At 45.3% G+C, this 21,087-nt stretch overlaps 1 protein-coding gene across 1 annotated transcript in view; it reads right to left on the reverse strand.

The window, feature by feature from the left end:
- The window catches only part of LOC115128828 (CUB and sushi domain-containing protein 3-like), a 997,580-nt gene that overhangs the window by 519,687 nt on the left and 456,806 nt on the right, over positions 1-21,087 (reverse strand). Inside the window, exons 8-9 of the mRNA XM_065018010.1 lie at positions 5,255-5,342; positions 2,281-2,405 (exon numbers count right to left, since the gene is read on the reverse strand). Of these exons, the coding sequence (XP_064874082.1) occupies positions 2,281-2,405; positions 5,255-5,342 (213 nt within the window). The remainder of the gene's footprint in view (positions 1-2,280; positions 2,406-5,254; positions 5,343-21,087) is intronic.

A 21,087-nucleotide genomic window follows, 5' to 3' on the forward strand; every position in this document is an offset into this window, starting at 1 on the left:
ATTAGACAGTCCAGAGACAGGGGTCTTATTAGACACACACCAGAAACAGGGGTCTTATTAGACAGTCCAGAGACATGGGTCTTATTACACACACACCAGAGACATGGGTCTTATTAGACAGTCCAGAGACAGGGGTCTTATTAGACACACACCAGAGACAGGGGTCTTATTAGACAGTCCAGAGACAGGGGTCTTATTAGACACACACCAGAGACAGGGGTCTTATTAGACAGTCCAGAGACATGGGTCTTATTACACACACACCAGAGACATGGGTCTTATTAGACAGTCCGGAGACAGGGGTCTTATTAGACACACACCAGAGACAGGGGTCTTATTAGACACTCCAGAGACATGGGTCTTATTAGACAGACTCCAGAGACAGGGGTCTTATTAGACACACACCAGAGACAGGGGTCTTATTAGACACTCCAGAGACATGGGTCTTATTAGACACACACCAGAGACAGGGGTCTTATTAGACAGTCTAGAGACAAGGGTCTTATTAGACACACACCAGAGACAGGGGTCTTATTAGACAGACACCAGAGACAAGGGTCTTATTAGACACGCACCAGAGACAGGGGTCTTATTAGACAGTCCAGAGACATGGGTCTTATTAGACAGTCCAGAGACATGGGTCTTATTAGACAGTCCATAGACAGGGGTCTTATTAGACACACACCAGAAACAGGGGTCTTATTAGACAGTCCAGAGACATGGGTCTTATTACACACACACCAGAGACATGGGTCTTATTAGACAGTCCAGAGACAGGGGTCTTATTAGACACACACCAGAGACAGGGGTCTTATTAGACAGTCCAGAGACAGGGGTCTTATTAGACACCCACCAGAGACAGGGGTCTTATTAGACAGTCCAGAGACAGGGGTCTTATTAGACACACACCAGAGACAGGGGTCTTATTAGACACACACCAGAGACAGGGGTCTTATTAGACAGTCCAGAGACATGGGTCTTATTAGACAGTCCAGAGACAGGGGTCTTATTACACACACACCAGAGACATGGGTCTTTTTAGACAGTCCAGAGACAAGGGTCTTATTAGACACACACCAGAGACAGGGGTCTTATTAGACAGTCCAGAGACAGGGGTCTTATTAGACAGTCCAGAGACAGGGGTCTTATTAGACAGTCCAGAGACAGGGGTCTTATTAGACAGTCCAGAGACATGGGTCTTATTAGACAGTCCAGAGACAAGGGTCTTATTAGACACACACCAGAGACAGGGGTCTTATTAGACAGTCCAGAGACATGGGTCTTATTAGACTGTCCAGAGACAGGGGTCTTATTAGACAGTCCAGAGACATGGGTCTTATTAGACAGTCTAGAGACAGGGGTCTTATTATACAGTCCAGTGACAGGGGTCTTATTAGACACGCACCAGAGACAGGGGTCTTATTAAACACACACCAGAGACACGGGTCTTATTACACACACACCAGAGACACGGGTATCCTATGGGCATTGATCAGGCCAGTCAGTGTACAGGTTTGCATCACAGCCAGACAAGTAACATGAAAAACAATCAAGAGGTCAATGCTTAATTAATGATGGGGGAGGAGGGAAGGGAGAGAGAGAGAGAGAGAGAGAGAGCCTAAAGACTGTCTGGTCTCCCAGTATGATGCAGAAAAGACAATAAAGACCTGTTGGATAGCACACAACCTGAGCATGGGGCATTTTGGAAGGCAGAAGGAAGGGTATGGAAGATGCTGGAAGTTTACGGATCCACAAATGTGGGTCGTCCTAACCAGTCCAGAGACCTCACGGTGGTAGTCTGGGATTGGTTGATCAATGTGTGTGTGTGTCACAATAAAGGACCAGGCACACAGGTGGCGCAGGTACCCCAAATAACCTGTCTGCCTGTCACACCGATCCTCCCCTGTGGTAACACTGACTGATCAAACCTCAGCGTATGTCTGATACATTGCTATATTAATATGAACATTAGACTAAATACAGAATTCTCTTTCAAATCAATCTCACAGCCCAACCAAGACCCCAAAATGTCTGTCAGTTGAAAATGACAAAGTACCCTGACATTTCATTTCCATGAGTGCTCCATATCTATATTCTCCATACATTTTGGGACCCAGGAGCCAAGGGTTGCTTCCCCAAAATGGCACCATATTCCCTACATAGTGCACCACTTTTGACCAGGGCCCTATGAGCTCTAGTCAAAAGTAGTACATTAAAATAAGGAATAGGGTGCCATTTGGGAGGCAGACATGCAGGCAGTTGCCAGGGATGCTAACTGACCTTTGCAGACGGGGCGGTGGTCACTCCAGGCAGCGAACACCTCGGCCACTCTCTGACAGGTGATGGTCTTGGAGCCCTGCAGCACATGGTCCTCATCACAGAGGAACTGGACGGTAGCCCCTATGCTGTTGTTGAGAGAGAGGGAACATACACACACACGCACACGCACACGCACACGCACACGCACACGCACACGCACACACACACACAGGAGTGTTACCACATGAAAGAAAAACAAACTATTTCAGTTTAAATTTGACTTTAGACAGTAATAGAAAATACCTTCCCACTAGGCTCATGTGATGTTTGACTATAGTGCAACAAAGCCTAAGTACTGTATTTCTGTAATAACAGCGTGTTATTGAACTAGAAAAACCTCATACGTCAATACATCTGCAAACAATCTCATCTTTGATTTTCCGACACTTGCCTGTTTTGAGAGACCTTCGATTTGTTTGAAGCTCAAACTCATGGCTTGGGTAAGATCATTCAAAATCCTTCAGATGAAATGCTTTCAGAAACTATTCACCTTGTTCAGATTAACACAAACAAATTGCGACTCACACTGAAAGAGATTGCGTGATGTGATAGAGAAATAAGCCATAAATGAGAGGGTAAAAAGGTAAGCGTGGAGCAGCGGTCTAAGGCACTGCATCACAGTGCAAGAGGCGAAACTACAGACCCTGGTTTGATTCCAGGCTGTATCACAACCGGCCGTGATTGGGAGCCCCATAGAGCGGCGCACAATTGTCGTGCGGTGTCGGCCGTCATTGTAACTAAGAATTTGTTCTTTAACTGACTTGCCTAGTTAAATAAAGGTTACATAAAAAAAACAATGTTTTAATATTGGCATCTCTTAGCTCTATTCAAAAAGAATACATCATCACAGCTAGACTCATCAGGGTCTGTATTCATTAAGAGTCTCAGAGTAGGAGTGCTGATCTGGGAGCAGGTTCCTCAGGTCCATTCATTAGATTCTATAAGGCTACACTGATCCTAGATTAGATCAGCACTCCTACTGGGAGATGCTTTATGACTACAGGCCCTGAGCTCAATACTGGCCTTATACGTTTTTCACCCATTGAGATGCTGCTGTCAATAATCCACAGTGAAGTGGTGTGTGTGACATTGAATGAACACTTGAAGATGAGAGGCGAGGGAGAGAAGTGATTCACATTCAGTTTGAGCGATATTAGAGGCTAGTGTCATAATCAGGTTGAACTGTATTCCTGAGCTGTGTCACGCTCATGGCACTGCATTCATACTGATACCTGACTACTGTCCATCTACAATCCATGTCCAGGGACCTTCAACTGTCAATAACAGGTGATGGGGCTCTCGGAGAATATAGGATGCAGATTTTTTTTTATTTTCTTGTGAAGGACCAATCATCTTTGCTTTACCTATCTGCCTTGTCTAGGAATATAAATAACTCAGAAATAACATACTATTTGTTTTCCTTGTTGTTGTTCTTTGTAGTTGTGGTGAGGTATACACAACTGCACCATGTACCGTATGTACAGGTAACTGCCAAAGCAATGAAAAGACTTGAGTTAATGAGGGATACAAACTATATTGAAAGCAGGTGCTTCTACACAGGTGGGGTTCCTAAGTTAATTAAGCAATTAACATCCCATCATGCTTAGGGTCAGGTATAAAAATGTTGGCCAGGCGATTATTTTTATCTGCAATGGCTATGCCTCCATCCACAGGGTACGGGTGGTCACTGAATGGTTTGATGAGCATGAAAATGATGTAAACCATATGCCATGTCTGTCTCAGTCACCAGATCTCAACCCAATTGAACACTTATGGGAGATTCTGGGGTGGCGTCTGAGACAGCGTTTTCCAACACCATAACAAAACCATAAAATGATGGAATATCTTGTGGAAGAATGGTGTGGCATCCCTCCGATAGAGACTTGTAGAATCTATGCCAAGTTGCATTGAAGCTGTATTGGCGACTCGTGGTGGCCCAACACCTTATTAAGACACTTTATGTTGGTGTTTCCTTTTGGCTGATACCTGTATAAGCCACCTGAGAGGTGCGTAGGTTTCCCAAAATTCCCAGGATTTGCAGAAAATCTGGTTGGTGAAGATTTCCTGTTAATTCCCTTCTGATTCTTGGAATCTTCCAAATGGGATTTCTGGGAAACCTGGGGATTTGGGAAAGTTAAAGGAATTTTGCAACTGTAGAGGTGGTCTGACCCAGCCTGTACAAAACCAGTGTCCTGACACAGCCTGTACAAAACCAGTGTCCTGACACAGCCTGTACAAAACCAGTGTCCTGACACAGCCTGTACAAAACTAGTGCTCTGACACAGCCTGTACAAAACCAGTGTCCTGACACAGCCTGTACAAAACTAGTGCTCTGACACAGCCTGTACAAAACCAGTGTCCTGACACAGCCTGTACAAAACTAGTGCTCTGACACAGCCTGTACAAAACCAGTGTCCTGACACAGCCTGTACAAAACCAGTGCCCCGACACAGCCTGTACAAAAAACAATTCCCTGACACATCCTGTACAAAACCAGTGCCCCGACACAGCCTGTACAAAACCAGTGCCCCGACACAGCCTGTACAAAACCAGTGCTCTGACACAGCCTGTACAAAACCAGTGTCCTGACACAGCCTGTACAAAACCAGTGCTCTGACACAGCCTGTACAAAACCAGTGTCCTGACACAGCCTGTACAAAACCAGTGCCCCGACACAGCCTGTACAAAAAACAGTTCCCTGACACATCCTGTACAAAACCAGTGCCCTGACACAGCCTGTACAAAACCAGTGTCCTGACACAGCCTGTACAAAACCAGTGCTCTGACACAGCCTGTACAAAACCAGTGCTCTGACACAGCCTGCACAAAACCAGTGTCCTGACACAGCCTGTACAAAACCAGTGTCCTGCCTCTCCCGGCCCAGTGGGTGGTGCTATGTTAGTAGGGGTCCATTCTTCACCCCAACATGACCTACCTAAAGTCGGAGCCCATCCTTTTGCCGTTCTCTGGCTCCCCCGGGTCGGGACAAGAGTTGGACGCCTGCTTGATGCCCCCCTCATTCACTGGACAGGGGGAGATAAGAGCAGAGCATTATGATATATACAGGAGAGAAGTCAGAGAGGGCCAGAGAAAGAGGACAAGGGGCTCTATCTCATGCTGCCCTTGTTCTTAAACAATAGTCACCACACCAACACTTAGCATGTACATGGTCTTAGGTGAACAGCAAGATGGTGGAGGAGAAGCGACGCTGAGAGGACAGTAGACTTACATGGACCATCTAGATTCTAGAATATGGCACTGGTTTCTCTGGGATATCATGTTAATTATAGCTAAATATTCATGCCCTGCGTTCGTCACTTCCCACTGGACATACACTGGTTGAACCAATGTGGAATAGACATTGAATTGACATCTGTGCCTAGTGGGATACTACATTTCAATATTCCAATAAGAATGAAAGGTCATGGTAATTCATATGACTGTAGGGTTGTTTGAAAGGTTAGATGTTTAGATACTGTTGCTCTGCATGGATGAATAAGGTGAACCCTATCCTCTTCACTGACTAGTGACTCTATGCTACTCTCGCTATGTCCCGAGTACATTGGAGCAGGACGTGCTTGTAGGAAATGAGGTAAGAGCAGCATTGACCTTAGCATCCATGGAGTTTCATGTTTTATTCATGTAGTTTCATTTTTCTCCTCTGAGCTTTACGACTGTTGTGGTGGTGGTGGTCACGGGCCTTGTGGGTGACATGAGGATGATTCATTTGGATCACTTTCCATCTGAGGCTGAGAGTGGAGTGTCAGTTTTTATTTTCCCTCTGACTGAACCCCACTCACACCATGGGCCATTAACGTTCTCCACTCACCCTGGTCTGACTAGAGGGAGAGGAAAGGAGGGGAGAGGGAGAGGAGAGATATTTTGGTATTTTGTTAGGATCCTCATTAGCTGTTGTGAAAGCAGCAGCTACTCTTCCTGGGATCCACACAGAACATATAACAGAGAGCAGAGGAGAGCAGAGGAGGAGAGAGGAAAAAGAGTGGGAGGAGAGCTGGAGAGGAGTGGGAGAGGAGTGGGAGAAAGGGGAGGAGAGGGAGAGGAGTGGAAGGAGAGAGAGAGAAGAGTTGGAGAGGGAGAGGAGAGGAGTGGGAGAGGAGTGGGAGAGGAGTGGGAGAGGGAGAGGAGAGGAGTGGAAGGAGAGAGAGAGAAGGGTTGGAGAGGGAGAGGGAGAGGAGAGGAGTGGGAGAGTAGTGGGAGAGGAGTGGGAGAGGGGGAGGAGAGGGAGAGGGAGAGGAGTGGGAGAGAAGTGGGAGAGGGAGAGGAGAGGAGTGGGAGAGGGAGAGGAGTGGGAGAGAAGTGGGAGGAGAGTGGGAGAGGAGGGAGAGGGAGAGGAGAGGAGTGGAAGGGGAGAGGAGTTGGAGAGGGAGAGGGAGAGGGAGAGGGGTGGAGTGGAAGGAGAGAGGGAGGAGAGAGGGAGAGGAAGGGAGAGGGAGAGGAGAAGAGTGGAAGGAGAGAGGTAGATGAGTTGGAGAGGGAGAGGAGTGGAAGAGGGAGAGGAGGGGAGAGGGAGAGGGGAAGAGTGGAAGGAGAGAGGTAGATGAGTTGGAGAGGGAGAGGGAGAGGGAGAGGAGTGGGAGAGGAGAGGAGAGGAGAGGAGAGGAGAGGAGAGGAGAGGAGAGGAGAGGAGAGGAGAGGAGAGGAGAGGAGAGGAGAGGAGAGGGAGAAGAGTGGGAGGAGAGAGGGAGAGGAGTGGGAGAGGGTGAGGAGAGAAGTGGGAGAGGAGTGGGAGAGGGAGAGGAGAGTGAGGAGAGTGGGAGGAGAGGAGAGGAGTGGGAGAGGGAGAGGAGTGGGTGAGGGAGAGCAGAGGAGTGGGAGAGGGGGAAGAGAGAGGAAGAGGAGTTGGAGGAGAGAGGGATTTGAGAGGGAGAGGGAGAGGAGTGGGAGGAGAAAGGGAGAGGAGTTGGAGAGGGAGAGGGAGAGGAATGGGAGGAGAGAGGGAGGGGAGTGGGAGAGGGAAAGAGGGAGGAGTGGAGAAGGAGAGGAGAGGAGTTGTAGAGGGGGAGGAGTGGGGGAGAGAGGGAGAGGAGTGGGATAGGAGGCGAAGGAGAGGAGTGGGGGAGAGGGAGAGGAGTGAGAGAGGGAGAGGAGTGGGACAGAGAGAGGAGAGGAATGTGATGAGAGAGGAAGAAGAGCGGGACAGGTAGAGAGGAGAAGGGGAGGAAAAGGGGAGGAGAAGGGAGGAGAGGAGAGAAGAGGGGAGGAGGGGAGAGAAGAGGGAAGAGATGGAGAGGAGAGATGAGAGAAGAGGGGAGAGGAGAGGAGAGGAGAGAGAAGAGGGAAGAGAGAAGAGAGAAGAGGAGAGAAGAGAGAAGAGGTAAGAGGAGAGAAGAGAGAAGAGGGAAGAGGGAGAGAAGAGGGAGAGGAAGAAGCAGGGCTAGTATCTCCACCAAGCTGTCCGACCATGCATCTCAATGTTTTACAGTTGTTTATGACTTTCAGATAGATTGTGCATTTTAATTAAATTAGCTTCGCTGTGATAAAGACTTTGGTCCTGAGGGGTTGGAAGTAGTTTGTATTCTTTTTGAAGTTCAGGTTAATATTAAAACCGTAGTCAAACTGAATTACCATTTTGTGTTGCTCACTCAGCAACCTCTTCGTAAGATACATGTATACTACCAACACAGTGACAACCATGTCCATTCACATCTCCTTCCCAAAATAGATCCATGGCGTAATGACAAGCACACTCAAATCTTGCCACACTTAGTTGTCCTAACAGGTCTTCTAGGATGTTCTTCCAGCTGTCCTGTCCTATCTATGTCTATCTGAACAGATGGTGTCCATTACTATTGGTGTGTCTATGTGGACATGACATGAACACTCTCCGATCCGCCAGTCCTAGCTCCATCTCTGTGTCTTGTTTATCTGCTGCATAATGGGGGATGCCAGTACATAGGGTCAGAAAGCAGATAGCTAGCTTGCATAATTCATAATGATGGTGTATTAGATGGGTGATCAGTGGCTGGGTCTACGACACAATGGCATGTGTTCCAGATGGCATCCCACTCCCTATATCAGGCATGTGTTCCAGATGGCATTCCACTCCCTATATCAGGCAAGTGTTCCAGATGGCATCCCACTCCCTATATCAGGCAAGTGTTCCAGATGGCATCCCACTCCCTATATCAGGCAAGTGTTCCAGATGGCATCCCACTCCCTATATCAGGCAAGTGTTCCAGATGGCATCCCACTCCCTATATCAGGCATGTGTTCCAGATGGTATCCCACTCCCTATATCAGGCATGTGTTCCAGATGGCATCCCACTCCCTATATCAGGCATGTGTTCCAGATGGCATCCCACTCCCTATATCAGGCAAGTGTTCCAGATGGCATCCCACTCCCTATATCAGGCAAGTGTTCCAGATGGCATCCCACTCCCTATATCAGGCATGTGTTCCAGATGGTATCCCACTCCCTATATCAGGCATGTGTTCCAGATGGCATCCCACTCCCTATAGCAGGCATGTGTTCCAGATGGTATTCCACTCCCTATATCAGGCAAGTGTTCCAGATGGCATCCCACTCCCTATATCAGGCAAGTGTTCCAGATGGCATCCCACTCCCTATATCAGGCAAGTGTTCCAGATGGCATCCCACTCCCTATATCAGGCAAGTGTTCCAGATGGCATCCCACTCCCTATATCAGGCAAGTGTTCCAGATGGCATCCCACTCCCTATATCAGGCATGTGTTCCAGATGGTATCCCACTCCCTATATCAGGCATGTGTTCCAGATGGTAGTCCACTCCCTATATCAGGCATGTGTTCCAGATGGCATCCCACTCCCTATATCAGGCATGTGTTCCAGATGGCATCCCACTCCCTATATCAGGCATGTGTTCCAGATGGTACCCCCTCTCCCTATATCAGGCATGTGTTCCAGATGGTATCCCACTCCCTATATCAGGCATGTGTTCCAGATGGCATCCCACTCCCTATATCAGGCATGTGTTCCAGATGGCATCCCACTCCCTATATCAGGCATGTGTTCCAGATGGTATCCCACTCCCTATATCAGGCATGTGTTCCAGATGGCATCCCACTCCCTATATCAGGCATGTGTTCCAGATGGTATCCCACTCCCTATATCAGGCATGTGTTCCAGATGGCATCCCACTCCCTTTATCAGTCATGTGTTCCAGATGGTATCCCACTCCCTATATCAGGCATGTGTTCCAGATGGCATCCCACTCCCTATATCAGGCATGTGTTCCAGATGGCATCCCACTCCCTATAGCAGGCATGTGTTCCAGATGGTATCCCACTCCCTATATCAGGCAAGTGTTCCAGATGGCATCCCACTCCCTTTATCAGGCATGTGTTCCAGATGGTATCCCACTCCCTATATCAGGCATGTGTTCCAGATGGCATCCCACTCCCTATATCAGGCAAGTGTTCCAGATGGCATCCCACTCCCTATATCAGGCATGTGTTCCAGATGGCATCCCACTCCCTATATCAGGCATGTGTTCCAGATGGTATCCCACTCCCTATATCAGGCATGTGTTCCAGATGGCATCCCACTCCCTATATCAGGCATGTGTTCCAGATGGTATCCCACTCCCTATATCAGGCATGTGTTCCAGATGGCATCCCACTCCCTTTATCAGTCATGTGTTCCAGATGGTATCCCACTCCCTATATCAGGCATGTGTTCCAGATGGCATCCCACTCCCTATATCAGGCATGTGTTCCAGATGGCATCCCACTCCCTATAGCAGGCATGTGTTCCAGATGGTATCCCACTCCCTATATCAGGCAAGTGTTCCAGATGGCATCCCACTCCCTTTATCAGGCATGTGTTCCAGATGGTATCCCACTCCCTATATCAGGCATGTGTTCCAGATGGCATCCCACTCCCTATATCAGGCATGTGTTCCAGATGGTCTCCCACTCCCTATATCAGGCATGTGTTCCAGATGGTATCCCACTCCCTATATCAGGCATGTGTTCCAGATGGTATCCCACTCCCTATATCAGGCAAGTGTTCCAGATGGCATCCCACTCCCTTTATCAGGCATGTGTTCCAGATGGTATTCCACGCCCTATAGCAGGGGTCTCCAACCTTCTCTATCATGAAAGCTACTTTTCAAAATGTAAACAACGAGCTACTCATTTTTTTTCAAGCTTTCAAATAGGCACATTCTTCTCTTCCCCAGGTCATTAGCGTACAATATACAGTGTACCTGGTAAAATACTGGTTAATAAACTAATCTAGACAACTCTAAAGGGTTCCCTATAACTGTTTTCTCAGTTTTATTTTTCCTGGATTTAGATATATATTTTTTAACTCTCAAAATTACAATTGTTCACAGATAAAAAACGAAATATGACCTACTTTTTGGTCTGGAAGAAAACTAACACATTTCGATTTTTTTTATGTAATTCCCCTTTAATTGCACATCTAGCCCTTTAATTGCACATCTAGCCCTTTAATTGCACATCTAGCCCTTTAATTGCACATCTAGCCTTTTAATTGCACATCTAGCCCTTTAATTGCACATCTAGCCCTTTAATTGCACATCTAGCCCTTTAATTGCACATCTAGCCCTTTAAACACCTCTGGCCCTTTAATTGCACATCTAGCCCTTTAATTGCACATCTAGCCCTTTAATTGCACATCTAGCCCTTTAATTGCACATCTAGCCCTTTAAACACCTCTGGCCCTTTAATTGCACATCTAGCCCTTTAATTGCACATCTAGCCCTTTAAACACCTCTGGCCCTTTAATTGCACATCTACCAGTGAGGAATGTGCCAGTCTAGTGATGCTTCTGTACTGGTGCTGCTCATTTTATGGGAAAGTTTGCAAATAACAAATAATAGAAACAAATGATTTACTTACTCATTATATACTTCTGCCGGGTAAGCCTACTTTGCAGTTATTATTTAATTGACAAGGTTTTGGGGAAATTATTTCTGTCAACCTACATGATGGTTATCACATGGAGTAATAGACAAACACGCCCACCACACAGACAGACAGGGACAATATTGCTGGAAATTAATTTGCAGATAGGTTTGGCTTTTTTTTAAGCCAATAGTGGCTAACCAGGGGTGGGATGATATCAATGTTGCATTGATTAGATAGTAGCTGGGAACTGAAGGTGTCTGATTCTTGTGAGATTTGTTAATGACATTATGCGGTGATTTTATTTGATTTTATTTGATTTGAAAACATAAAGAATTGCATTTACTTTCAGAATTGTTTGGCGAACTACTCATATGTGGGCTGCGAGCTACTGGTAGCTCACGATCGACCTGTTGGAGACACCTTCCCTATATAATGCACTACTTTTAACTAGAACCCTCTGGGCACTGAGTCCTATGCACCCTGGTCAATAGTAGTGCACCACATAGGAAATAGGGTGGCATTTGGAACATACACAATATCCTGACTCTTGATTCCTGATTCCTATATCATTTCTTTTGGGTTTAGTACGAGGAGCACATCATGTTGCGATGAAGACAGGAACCAATAAGGACAGCAGGAGGAACGGAGGGAGCACATCATGTTGCGATGAAGACAGGAACCAATAAGGACAGCAGGAGGAACGGAGGGAGCACATCATGTTGCGATGAAGACAGGAACCAATAAGGACAGCAGGAGGAACGGAGGGAGCACATCATGTTGCGATGAAGACAGGAACCAATAAGGACAGCAGGAGGAACGGAGGGAGCACATCATGTTGCGATGAAGACACGAACCAATAAGGACAGCAGGAGGAACGGAGGGAGCACACAAGCATTTAATAGAAGAGAGATCCATGGAAATTTAATGTTCAGGGACTGTAATGAAATGGACCCCAAGACCATAAAACAGCCTCAAAACGTCAGCTGGGGAGCAGTTCGAAAATGTGTCTTCAGAAATGCAGTAGGGCTTGTCTAGAAAAGTAGTGAAACGGATCTTATACGACCCATGTTGTTTTCATACATATTGGAAGAGATTTTTCCAATTTTTCTTTTAACAAAAAGTGAGGTAGGATGGCAGTGGAGAAAGAAAGAGACAGATTATGTAAAATGGCAACTGACTGGATGATAGTGGGGTAAAATAGTGAGAGATTGTATAGAGGGCAGTAAACTGGGATGATAGTGGGGTAAAATAGTGAGAGATTGTATAGAGGGCAGTAAACTGGGTTGATAGTGGGCTAAGATAGTGAGAGATTGTATCAGAGGGCAGTAAACTGGGTTGATAGTGGGGTAAAATAGTGAGAGATTGTATCAGAGGGCAGTAAACTGGGTTGATAGTGGGGTAAGATAGAGAGAGATTGTATCAGAGGGCAATAAACTGGGTTGAGAGTGGGGTAAGATAGAGAGAGATTGTATCAGAGAGCAGTAAACTGGGTTGATAGTGGGGTAAGATAGAGAGATATTGTATCAGAGGGCAGTAAACTGGGTTGATAGTGGGGTAAGATAGTGAGAGATTGTATCAGAGGGCAGTAAACTGGGTTGATAGTGGGGTAAGATAGTGAGAGATTGTATCAGAAGGCAGTAAACTGGGTTGATAGTGGGGTAAGATAGAGAGAGATTGTATCAGAGGGCAGTACACTGGGTTGATAGTGGGGTAAGATAGTGAGAGATTGTATCAGAGGGCAGTAAACTGGGTTGATAGTGGGGTAAGATAGAGAAAGATTGTATCAGAAGGCAGTAAACTGGGTTGAGAGTGGGGTAAGATAGAGAGAGATTGTATCAGAGAGCAGTAAACTGGGTTGATAGTGGGGTAAGATAGAGATATATTGTATCAGAGGGCAGTAAACAGGATTGATAGTGGGGTAAAATAGTGAGAGATTGTATCAGAGGGCAGTAAACTGGGTTGATAGTGGGGTAAGATAGAGAGAGATTGTATCAGAGGGCAGTAAACTGGGTTGATATTGGGGTAAGATAGAGAGAGATTGTATCAGAGAGCAGTAAACTGGGTTGATAGTGGGGTAAGATAGAGAGAGATTGTATCAGAGGGCAGCACACTGGGTTGATAGTGGGGTAAGATAGAGAGAGATTGTATCAGAGGGCAGTAAACTGGGTTGATAGTGGGGTAAGATAGAGAGAGATTGTATCAGAGGGCAGTACACTGGGTTGATAGTGGGGTAAAATAGAGATATATTGTATAGAGGGCAGTAAACTGGGTTGATAGTGGGGTAAGATAGTGAGAGATTGTATCAGAGGGCAGTAAACTGGGTTGATAGTGGGGTAAGATAGTGAGAGATTGTATCAGAGGGCAGTAAACTGGGTTGATAGTGGGGTAAAATAGTGAGAGATAAACTGTTGATAGTGGGGGCAGTAAACTGGGTTGATAGTGGGGTAAGATAGAGAGAGATTGTATCAGAGGGCAGTAAACTGGGTTGATAGTGGGGTAAGATAGTTTGTATCAGAGGGCAGTAAACTGGGTTGAAAAGATAGTGAGAGATTGTATCAGAGGGCAGTAAACTGGGTTGATAGTGGGGTAAGATAGAGAGAGATTGTATCAGAGGGCAGTAAACTGGGTTGATATTGGGGTAAGATAGAGAGAGATTGTATCAGATGGCAGTACACTGGGTTGATAGTGGGGTAAGATAGAGAGAGATTGTATCAGAGGGCAGTAAACTGGGTTGATAGTGGGGTAAGATAGAGAGAGATTGTATCAGAGGGCAGTACACTGGGTTGATAGTGGGGTAAGATAGAGAGAGATTGTATCAGAGGGCAGTAAACTGGGTTGATAGTGGGGTAAGATAGAGAGAGAGAGCAGTAAACTGTTGATCAGAGAGCAGTAAACTGGGTTGAGGTTGATAGTTGGGTAAGATAGAGAGAGATTGTATCAGAGGGCAGTAAACTGGGTTGATAGTGGGGTAAGATAGAGAGAGATTGTATCAGAGGGCAGTAAACTGGGGGGTGATAGTGGGGGGCAGTAAGGGTTGATAGTGGGGTAAGATAGAGATTGTATCAGAGGGCAGTACACTGGGTTGATAGTGGGGTAAGATAGAGAGAGATTGTATCAGAGGGCAGTAAACTGGGTTGATAGTGGGGTAAGATAGAGAGAGATTGTATCAGAGGGCAGTAAACTGGGTTGATAGTGGGGTAAGATAGTGGGGTAAAAGAGATTGTATCAGAGGGCAGTAACTGGGTTGATAGTGGGGTAAGATAGAGAGAGATTGTATCAGAGGGCAGTAAACTGGGTTGATAGTGGGGTAAGATAGAGAGAGATTGTATCAGAGGGCAGTAAACTGGGTTGATAGTGGGGTAAGATAGTGAGAGATTGTATCAGTAAACTGGGATAGTGGGGTAAGATAGTAAACTTGATAGTGGTTGATAGTGGGGTAAGATAGAGAGAGATTGTATCAGAGGGCAGTAAACTGGGTTGATAGTGGGGTAAGATAAGAGATTGTATCAGAGGGCAGTAAACTGGGTTGATAGTGGGGTAAGATAGTGAGAGATTGTATCAGAGGGCAGTAAACTGGGTTGATAGTGGGGTAAAATAGTGAAATTGTATCAGAGGGCAGTAAACTGGGTTGATAGTGGGGTAAGATAAGATAGTGAGAGATCAGAGGGCAGTAAACTGGGTTGATAGTGGGGTAAGTATCAGAGGGCAGTAAACTGGGTTGATAGTGGGGTAAGATAGTGAGAGATTGTATCAGAGGGCAGTAAACTGGGTTGATAGTGGGGTAAGATAGTGAGAGATTGTATCAGAGGGCAGTAAACTGGGTTGATAGTGGGGTAAGATAGTGAGAGATTGTATCAGAGGGCAGTAAACTGGGTTGATAGTGGGGTAAGATAGTGAGAGATTGTATCAGAGGGCAGTACACTGGGTTGATAGTGGGGTAAGATAGAGAGAGATTGTATAGAGGGCAGTAAACTGGGTTGATAGTGGGGTAAGATAGTGAGAGATTGTATCAGAGGGCAGTAAACTGGGTTGATAGTGGGGTAAGATAGAGAGAGATTGTATCAGAGGGCAGTAAACTGGGTTGATAGTGGTGTAAAATAGTGAGAGATTGTATCAGAGGGCAGTAAACTGGATTGATAGTGGGGTAAGATAGTGAGAGATTGTATCAGAGGGCAGTAAACTGGGTTGAAGATAGTGTATCAGGGGCAGTAAACTGGGTTGATATGGGGTAAGATAGAGAGATTGTATCAGAGGGCAGTAAACTGGGTTGATAGTGGGGTAAGATAGTGAGAGATTGTATCAGAGGGCAGTAAACTGGGTTGATAGTGGGGTAAGATAGTGAGAGATTGTATCAGAGGGCAGTAAACTGGGTTGATATAAGATAGAGAGAGATTGTATCAGAGGGCAGTAAACTGGGTTGATAGTGGGGTAAGATAGTGAGAGATTGTATCAGAGGGCAGTAAACTGGGTTGATAGTGGGGTAAGATAGGAGGATTGTAAGATAAACTGGGTTGATAGTGGGGTAAGATAGAGAGAGATGTATCAGAGGGCAGTAAACTGGGTTGATAGTGGGGTAAGATAGTGAGAGATTGTATCAGAGGGCAGTAAACTGGGTTAAGATAGTGTATCAGGGGCAGTAAACTGGGTTGATAGTGGGGTAAGATAGTGAGAGATTGTATCAGAGGGCAGTAAACTGGGTTGATAGTGGGGTAAGATAGTGAGAGATTGTATCAGAGAGGCAGGGCAGTAAACTGAGTTGATAGTGTTGATAGTGGGGTAAGATAGAGAGAGATTGTATCAGAGGGCAGTAAACTGGGTTGATAGTGGGGTAAGATAGAGAGAGATTGTATCAGAGGGCAGTAAACTGGGTTGATAGTGGGGTAAGATAGAGAGAGATTGTATCAGAGGGCAGTAAACTGGGTTGATAGTGGGGTAAGATAGAGAGAGATTGTATCAGAGGGGGTTGTAAACTGGATTGATAGTGGGGTAAAATAGTGAGAAGATTGTATCAGAGGGCAGTAAACTGGGTTGATAGTGGGGTAAGATAGTGAGAGATTGTATCAGAGGGCAGTAAACTGGGTTGATAGTGGGGTAAGATAGTGAGAGATTGTATCAGAGGGCAGTAAACTGGGTTGATAGTGGGGTAAAATAGTGAGAGATTGTATCAGAGGGCAGTAAACTGGGTTGATAGTGGGGTAAGATAGTGAGAGATTGTATCAGAGGGCAGTAAACTGGGTTGATAGTGGGGTAAGATAGTGAGAGATTGTATCAGAGGGCAGTAAACTGGGTTGATAGTGGGGTAAAATAGTGAGAGATTGTATCAGAGGGCAGTAAACTGGGTTGATAGTGGGGTAAAATAGTGAGAGATTGTATCAGAGGGCAGTAAACTGGGTTGATAGTGGGGTAAGATAGAGAGAGATTGTATAGGAGGGCAGTAAACTGGGTTGATAGTGGGGTAAGATAGTGAGAGATTGTATCAGAGGGCAGTAAACTGGGTTGATAGTGGGGTAAAATAGTGAGAGATTGTATCAGAGGGCAGTAAACTGGGTTGATAGTGGGGTAAAATAGTGAGAGATTGTATCAGAGGGCAGTAAACTGGATTGATAGTGGGGTAAGATAAGAGAGAGATTGTATCAGAGGGCAGTAAACTGGGTTGATAGTGGGGTAAGATAGTTGAGAGATTGTATCAGAGGGCAGTAAACTGGGTTGATAGTGGGGTAAGATAGAGAGAGATTGTATCAGAGGGCAGTAAACTGGGTTGATAGTGGGGTAAGATAGTGGGATTGTATCAGAGGGCAGTACACTGGGTTGATAGTGGGGTAAAATAGAGATATATGTATCAGAGGGCAGTAAACTGGGTTGATAGTGGGGTAAAATAGAGAGAGATTGTATCAGAGGGCAGTAAACTGGGTTGATAGTAGGGTATCAGTAAACTGGGTTGATAGTGGGGTAAAATAGTGAGAGATTGTATCAGAGGGCAGTAAACTGGGTTGATAGTGGGGTAAGATAGAAACTGGGTTGATAGAAAATAGTGAGAGATGTATAGAGGGCAGTAAACTGGGTTGATAGTGGGGTAAGATAGTGAGAGATTGTATCAGAGGGCAGTAAACTGGGTTGATAGTGGGGTAAGATAGTGAGAGATTGTATCAGAGGGCAGTAAACTGGGTTGATAGTGGGGTAAGATAGTGAGAGATTGTATCAGAGGGCAGTAAACTGGGTTGATAGTGGGGTAAAATAGTGAGAGATTGTATCAGTAAACTGGGTTGATAGTGGGGTAAAATAGTGAGAGATTGTATCAGTAAACTGGGTTGATAGTGGGGTAAGATAGTGAGAGATTGTATCAGAGGGCAGTAAACTGGGTTGATAGTGGGGTAAAATAGTGAGAGATTGTATAGAGGGCAGTAAACTGGGTTGATAGTGGGGTAAGATAGAGAGAGATTGTATCAGAGGGCAGTAAACTGGGTTGATAGTGGGGTAAGATAGAGAGAGATTGTATCAGAGGGCAGTAAACTGGGTTGATAGTGGGGTAAAATAGTGAGAGATTGTATCAGAGGGCAGTAAACTGGGTTGATAGTGGGGTAAGATAGAGAGATAATGTATAGAGGGCAGTAAACTGGGTTGATAGTGGGGTAAGATAGTGAGAGATTGTATAGAGGGCAGTAAACTGGGTTGATAGTGGGGTAAGATAGTGAGAGATTGTATCAGAGGGCAGTAAACTGGATTGATAGTGGGGTAAAATAGTGAGAGATTGTATCAGAGGGCAGTAAACTGGGTTGATAGTGGGGTAAGATAGAGAGAGATTGTATAGGAGGGCAGTAAACTGGGTTGATAGTGGGGTAAAATAGTGAGAGATTGTATAGAGGGCAGTAAACTGGGTTGATAGTGGGGTAAGATAGAGAGAGATTGTATCAGAGGGCAGTAAACTGGGTTGATAGTGGGGTAAGATAGAGAGAGATTGTATCAGAGGGCAGTAAACAGGATTGATAGTGGGGTAAAATAGTGAGAGATTGTATCAGAGGGGAGTAAACTGGGTTGATAGTGGGGTAAGATAGAGAGAGATTGTATCAGAGGGCAGTAAACTGGGTTGATAGTGGGGTAAGATAGTGAGAGATTGTATCAGAGGGCAGTAAACAGGATTGATAGTGGGGTAAAATAGTGAGAGATTGTATCAGAGGGCAGTAAACTGGGTTGATAGTGGGGTAAGATAGAGAGAGATTGTATAGGAGGGCAGTAAACTGGGTTGATAGTGGGGTAAGATAGTGAGAGATTGTATCAGAGGGCAGTAAACTGGGTTGATAGTGGGGTAAAATAGTGAGAGATTGTATCAGAGGGCAGTAAACTGGGTTGATAGTGGGGTAAGATAGAGAGAGATTGTATAGGAGGGCAGTAAACTGGGTTGATAGTGGGGTAAGATAGTGAGAGATTGTATCAGAGGGCAGTAAACTGGGTTGATAGTGGGGTAAAATAGTGAGAGATTGTATCAGAGGGCAGTAAACAGGATTGATAGTGGGGTAAAATAGTGAGAGATTGTATCAGAGGGCAGTAAACTGGGTTGATAGTGGGGTAAGATAGAGAGAGATTGTATAGGAGGGCAGTAAACTGGGTTGATAGTGGGGTAAGATAGTGAGAGATTGTATCAGAGGGCAGTAAACTGGGTTGATAGTGGGGTAAAATAGTGAGAGATTGTATCAGAGGGCAGTAAACTGGGTTGATAGTGGGGTAAGATAGAGAGAGATTGTATCAGAGGGCAGTAAACTGGATTGATAGTGGGGTAAGATAGAGAGAGATTGTATCAGAGGGCAGTAAACTGGGTTGATAGTGGGGTAAGATAGAGAGAGATTGTATCAGAGGGCAGTACACTGGGTTGATAGTGGGGTAAGATAGAGAGAGATTGTATCAGAGGGCAGTAAACTGGGTTGATAGTGGGGTAAGATAGAGAGAGATTGTATCAGAGGGCAGTACACTGGGTTGATAGTGGGGTAAAATAGAGATATATTGTATAGAGGGCAGTAAACTGGGTTGATAGTGGTGTAAAATAGTGAGAGATTGTATCAGAGGGCAGTAAACTGGATTGATAGTGGGGTAAAATAGTGAGAGATTGTATCAGAGGGCAGTAAACTGGGTTGATAGTGGGGTAAGATAGAGAGATAATGTATAGAGGGCAGTAAACTGGGTTGATAGTGGGGTAAGATAGTGAGAGATTGTATCAGAGGGCAGTAAACTGGGTTGATAGTGGGGTAAGATAGTGAGAGATTGTATCAGAGGGCAGTAAACTGGGTTGATAGTGGGGTAAGATAGTGAGAGATTGTATAGAGGGCAGTAAACTGCGTTGATAGTGGGGTAAAATAGTGAGAGATTGTATCAGAGGGCAGTAAACTGGGTTGATAGTGGGGTAAGATAGTGAGAGATTGTATCAGAGGGCAGTAAACTGGGTTGATAGTGGGGTAAAATAGTGAGAGATTGTATAGAGGGCAGTAAACTGGGTTGATAGTGGGGTAAGATAGAGAGAGATTGTATCAGAGGGCAGTAAACTGGGTTGATAGTGGGGTAAGATAGAGAGAGATTGTATCAGAGGGCAGTAAACTGGGTTGATAGTGGGGTAAAATAGTGAGAGATTGTATCAGAGGGCAGTAAACTGGGTTGATAGTGGGGTAAGATAGAGAGATAATGTATAGAGGGCAGTAAACTGGGTTGATAGTGGGGTAAGATAGTGAGAGATTGTATCAGAGGGCAGTAAACTGGGTTGATAGTGGGGTAAGATAGTGAGAGATTGTATAGAGGGCAGTAAACTGCGTTGATAGTGGGGTAAAATAGTGAGAGATCGTATCAGAGGGCAGTAAACTGGGTTGATAGTGGGGTAAGATAGTGAGAGATTGTATCAGAGGGCAGTAAACTGGATTGATAGTGGGGTAAAATAGTGAGAGATTGTATCAGAGGGCAGTAAACTGGGTTGATAGTGGGGTAAGATAGAGAGAGATTGTATAGGAGGGCAGTAAACTGGGTTGATAGTGGGGTAAAATAGTGAGAGATTGTATAGAGGGCAGTAAACTGGGTTGATAGTGGGGTAAGATAGAGAGAGATTGTATCAGAGGGCAGTAAACTGGGTTGATAGTGGGGTAAGATAGAGAGAGATTGTATCAGAGGGCAGTAAACAGGATTGATAGTGGGGTAAAATAGTGAGAGATATAGGAGGGCAGTAAACTGGGTTGATAGTGAGAGATTGTATCAGAGGGGAGTAAACTGGGTTGATAGTGGGGTAAGATAGAGAGAGATTGTATCAGAGGGCAGTAAACTGGGTTGATAGTGGGGTAAGATAGTGAGAGATTGTATCAGAGGGCAGTAAACAGGATTGATAGTGGGGTAAAATAGTGAGAGATTGTATCAGAGGGCAGTAAACTGGGTTGATAGTGGGGTAAGATAGAGAGAGATTGTATAGGAGGGCAGTAAACTGGGTTGATAGTGGGGTAAGATAGTGAGAGATTGTATCAGAGGGCAGTAAACTGGGTTGATAGTGGGGTAAGATAGTGAGAGATTGTATCAGAGGGGTAAACCAGATTCAAACCTAATGTGACGTGCGGCCAATAGACCAGCCAGGCAACACGATATGGTTATTTTTGAAACAGTATCTCCCCTTGACATATACAAAACTAAATCAAAAATGGGGGAAAACATGTGGGTAAAATTCAATGAGTCGCACAGAACAAGAATGAAAAAAACAAGTACTTGATAGAAAGTCAAGTTCTGGAAATCACTGGAAAACAATGTTTCCTTGCTCAATGAGTGAATGTGGTTCTACAGCCATTCTTATATAGAATATGCTAAGAATCAAATCAAATCAAATTTTATTGGTTGCACATACACTACAGTTCAAAAGTTTGTGGCCACTTAGAAATG

The sequence above is a fragment of the Oncorhynchus nerka genome, linkage group LG4 (assembly GCF_034236695.1).
Source record: "Oncorhynchus nerka isolate Pitt River linkage group LG4, Oner_Uvic_2.0, whole genome shotgun sequence".
Lineage (NCBI taxonomy): Eukaryota > Metazoa > Chordata > Actinopteri > Salmoniformes > Salmonidae > Oncorhynchus > Oncorhynchus nerka.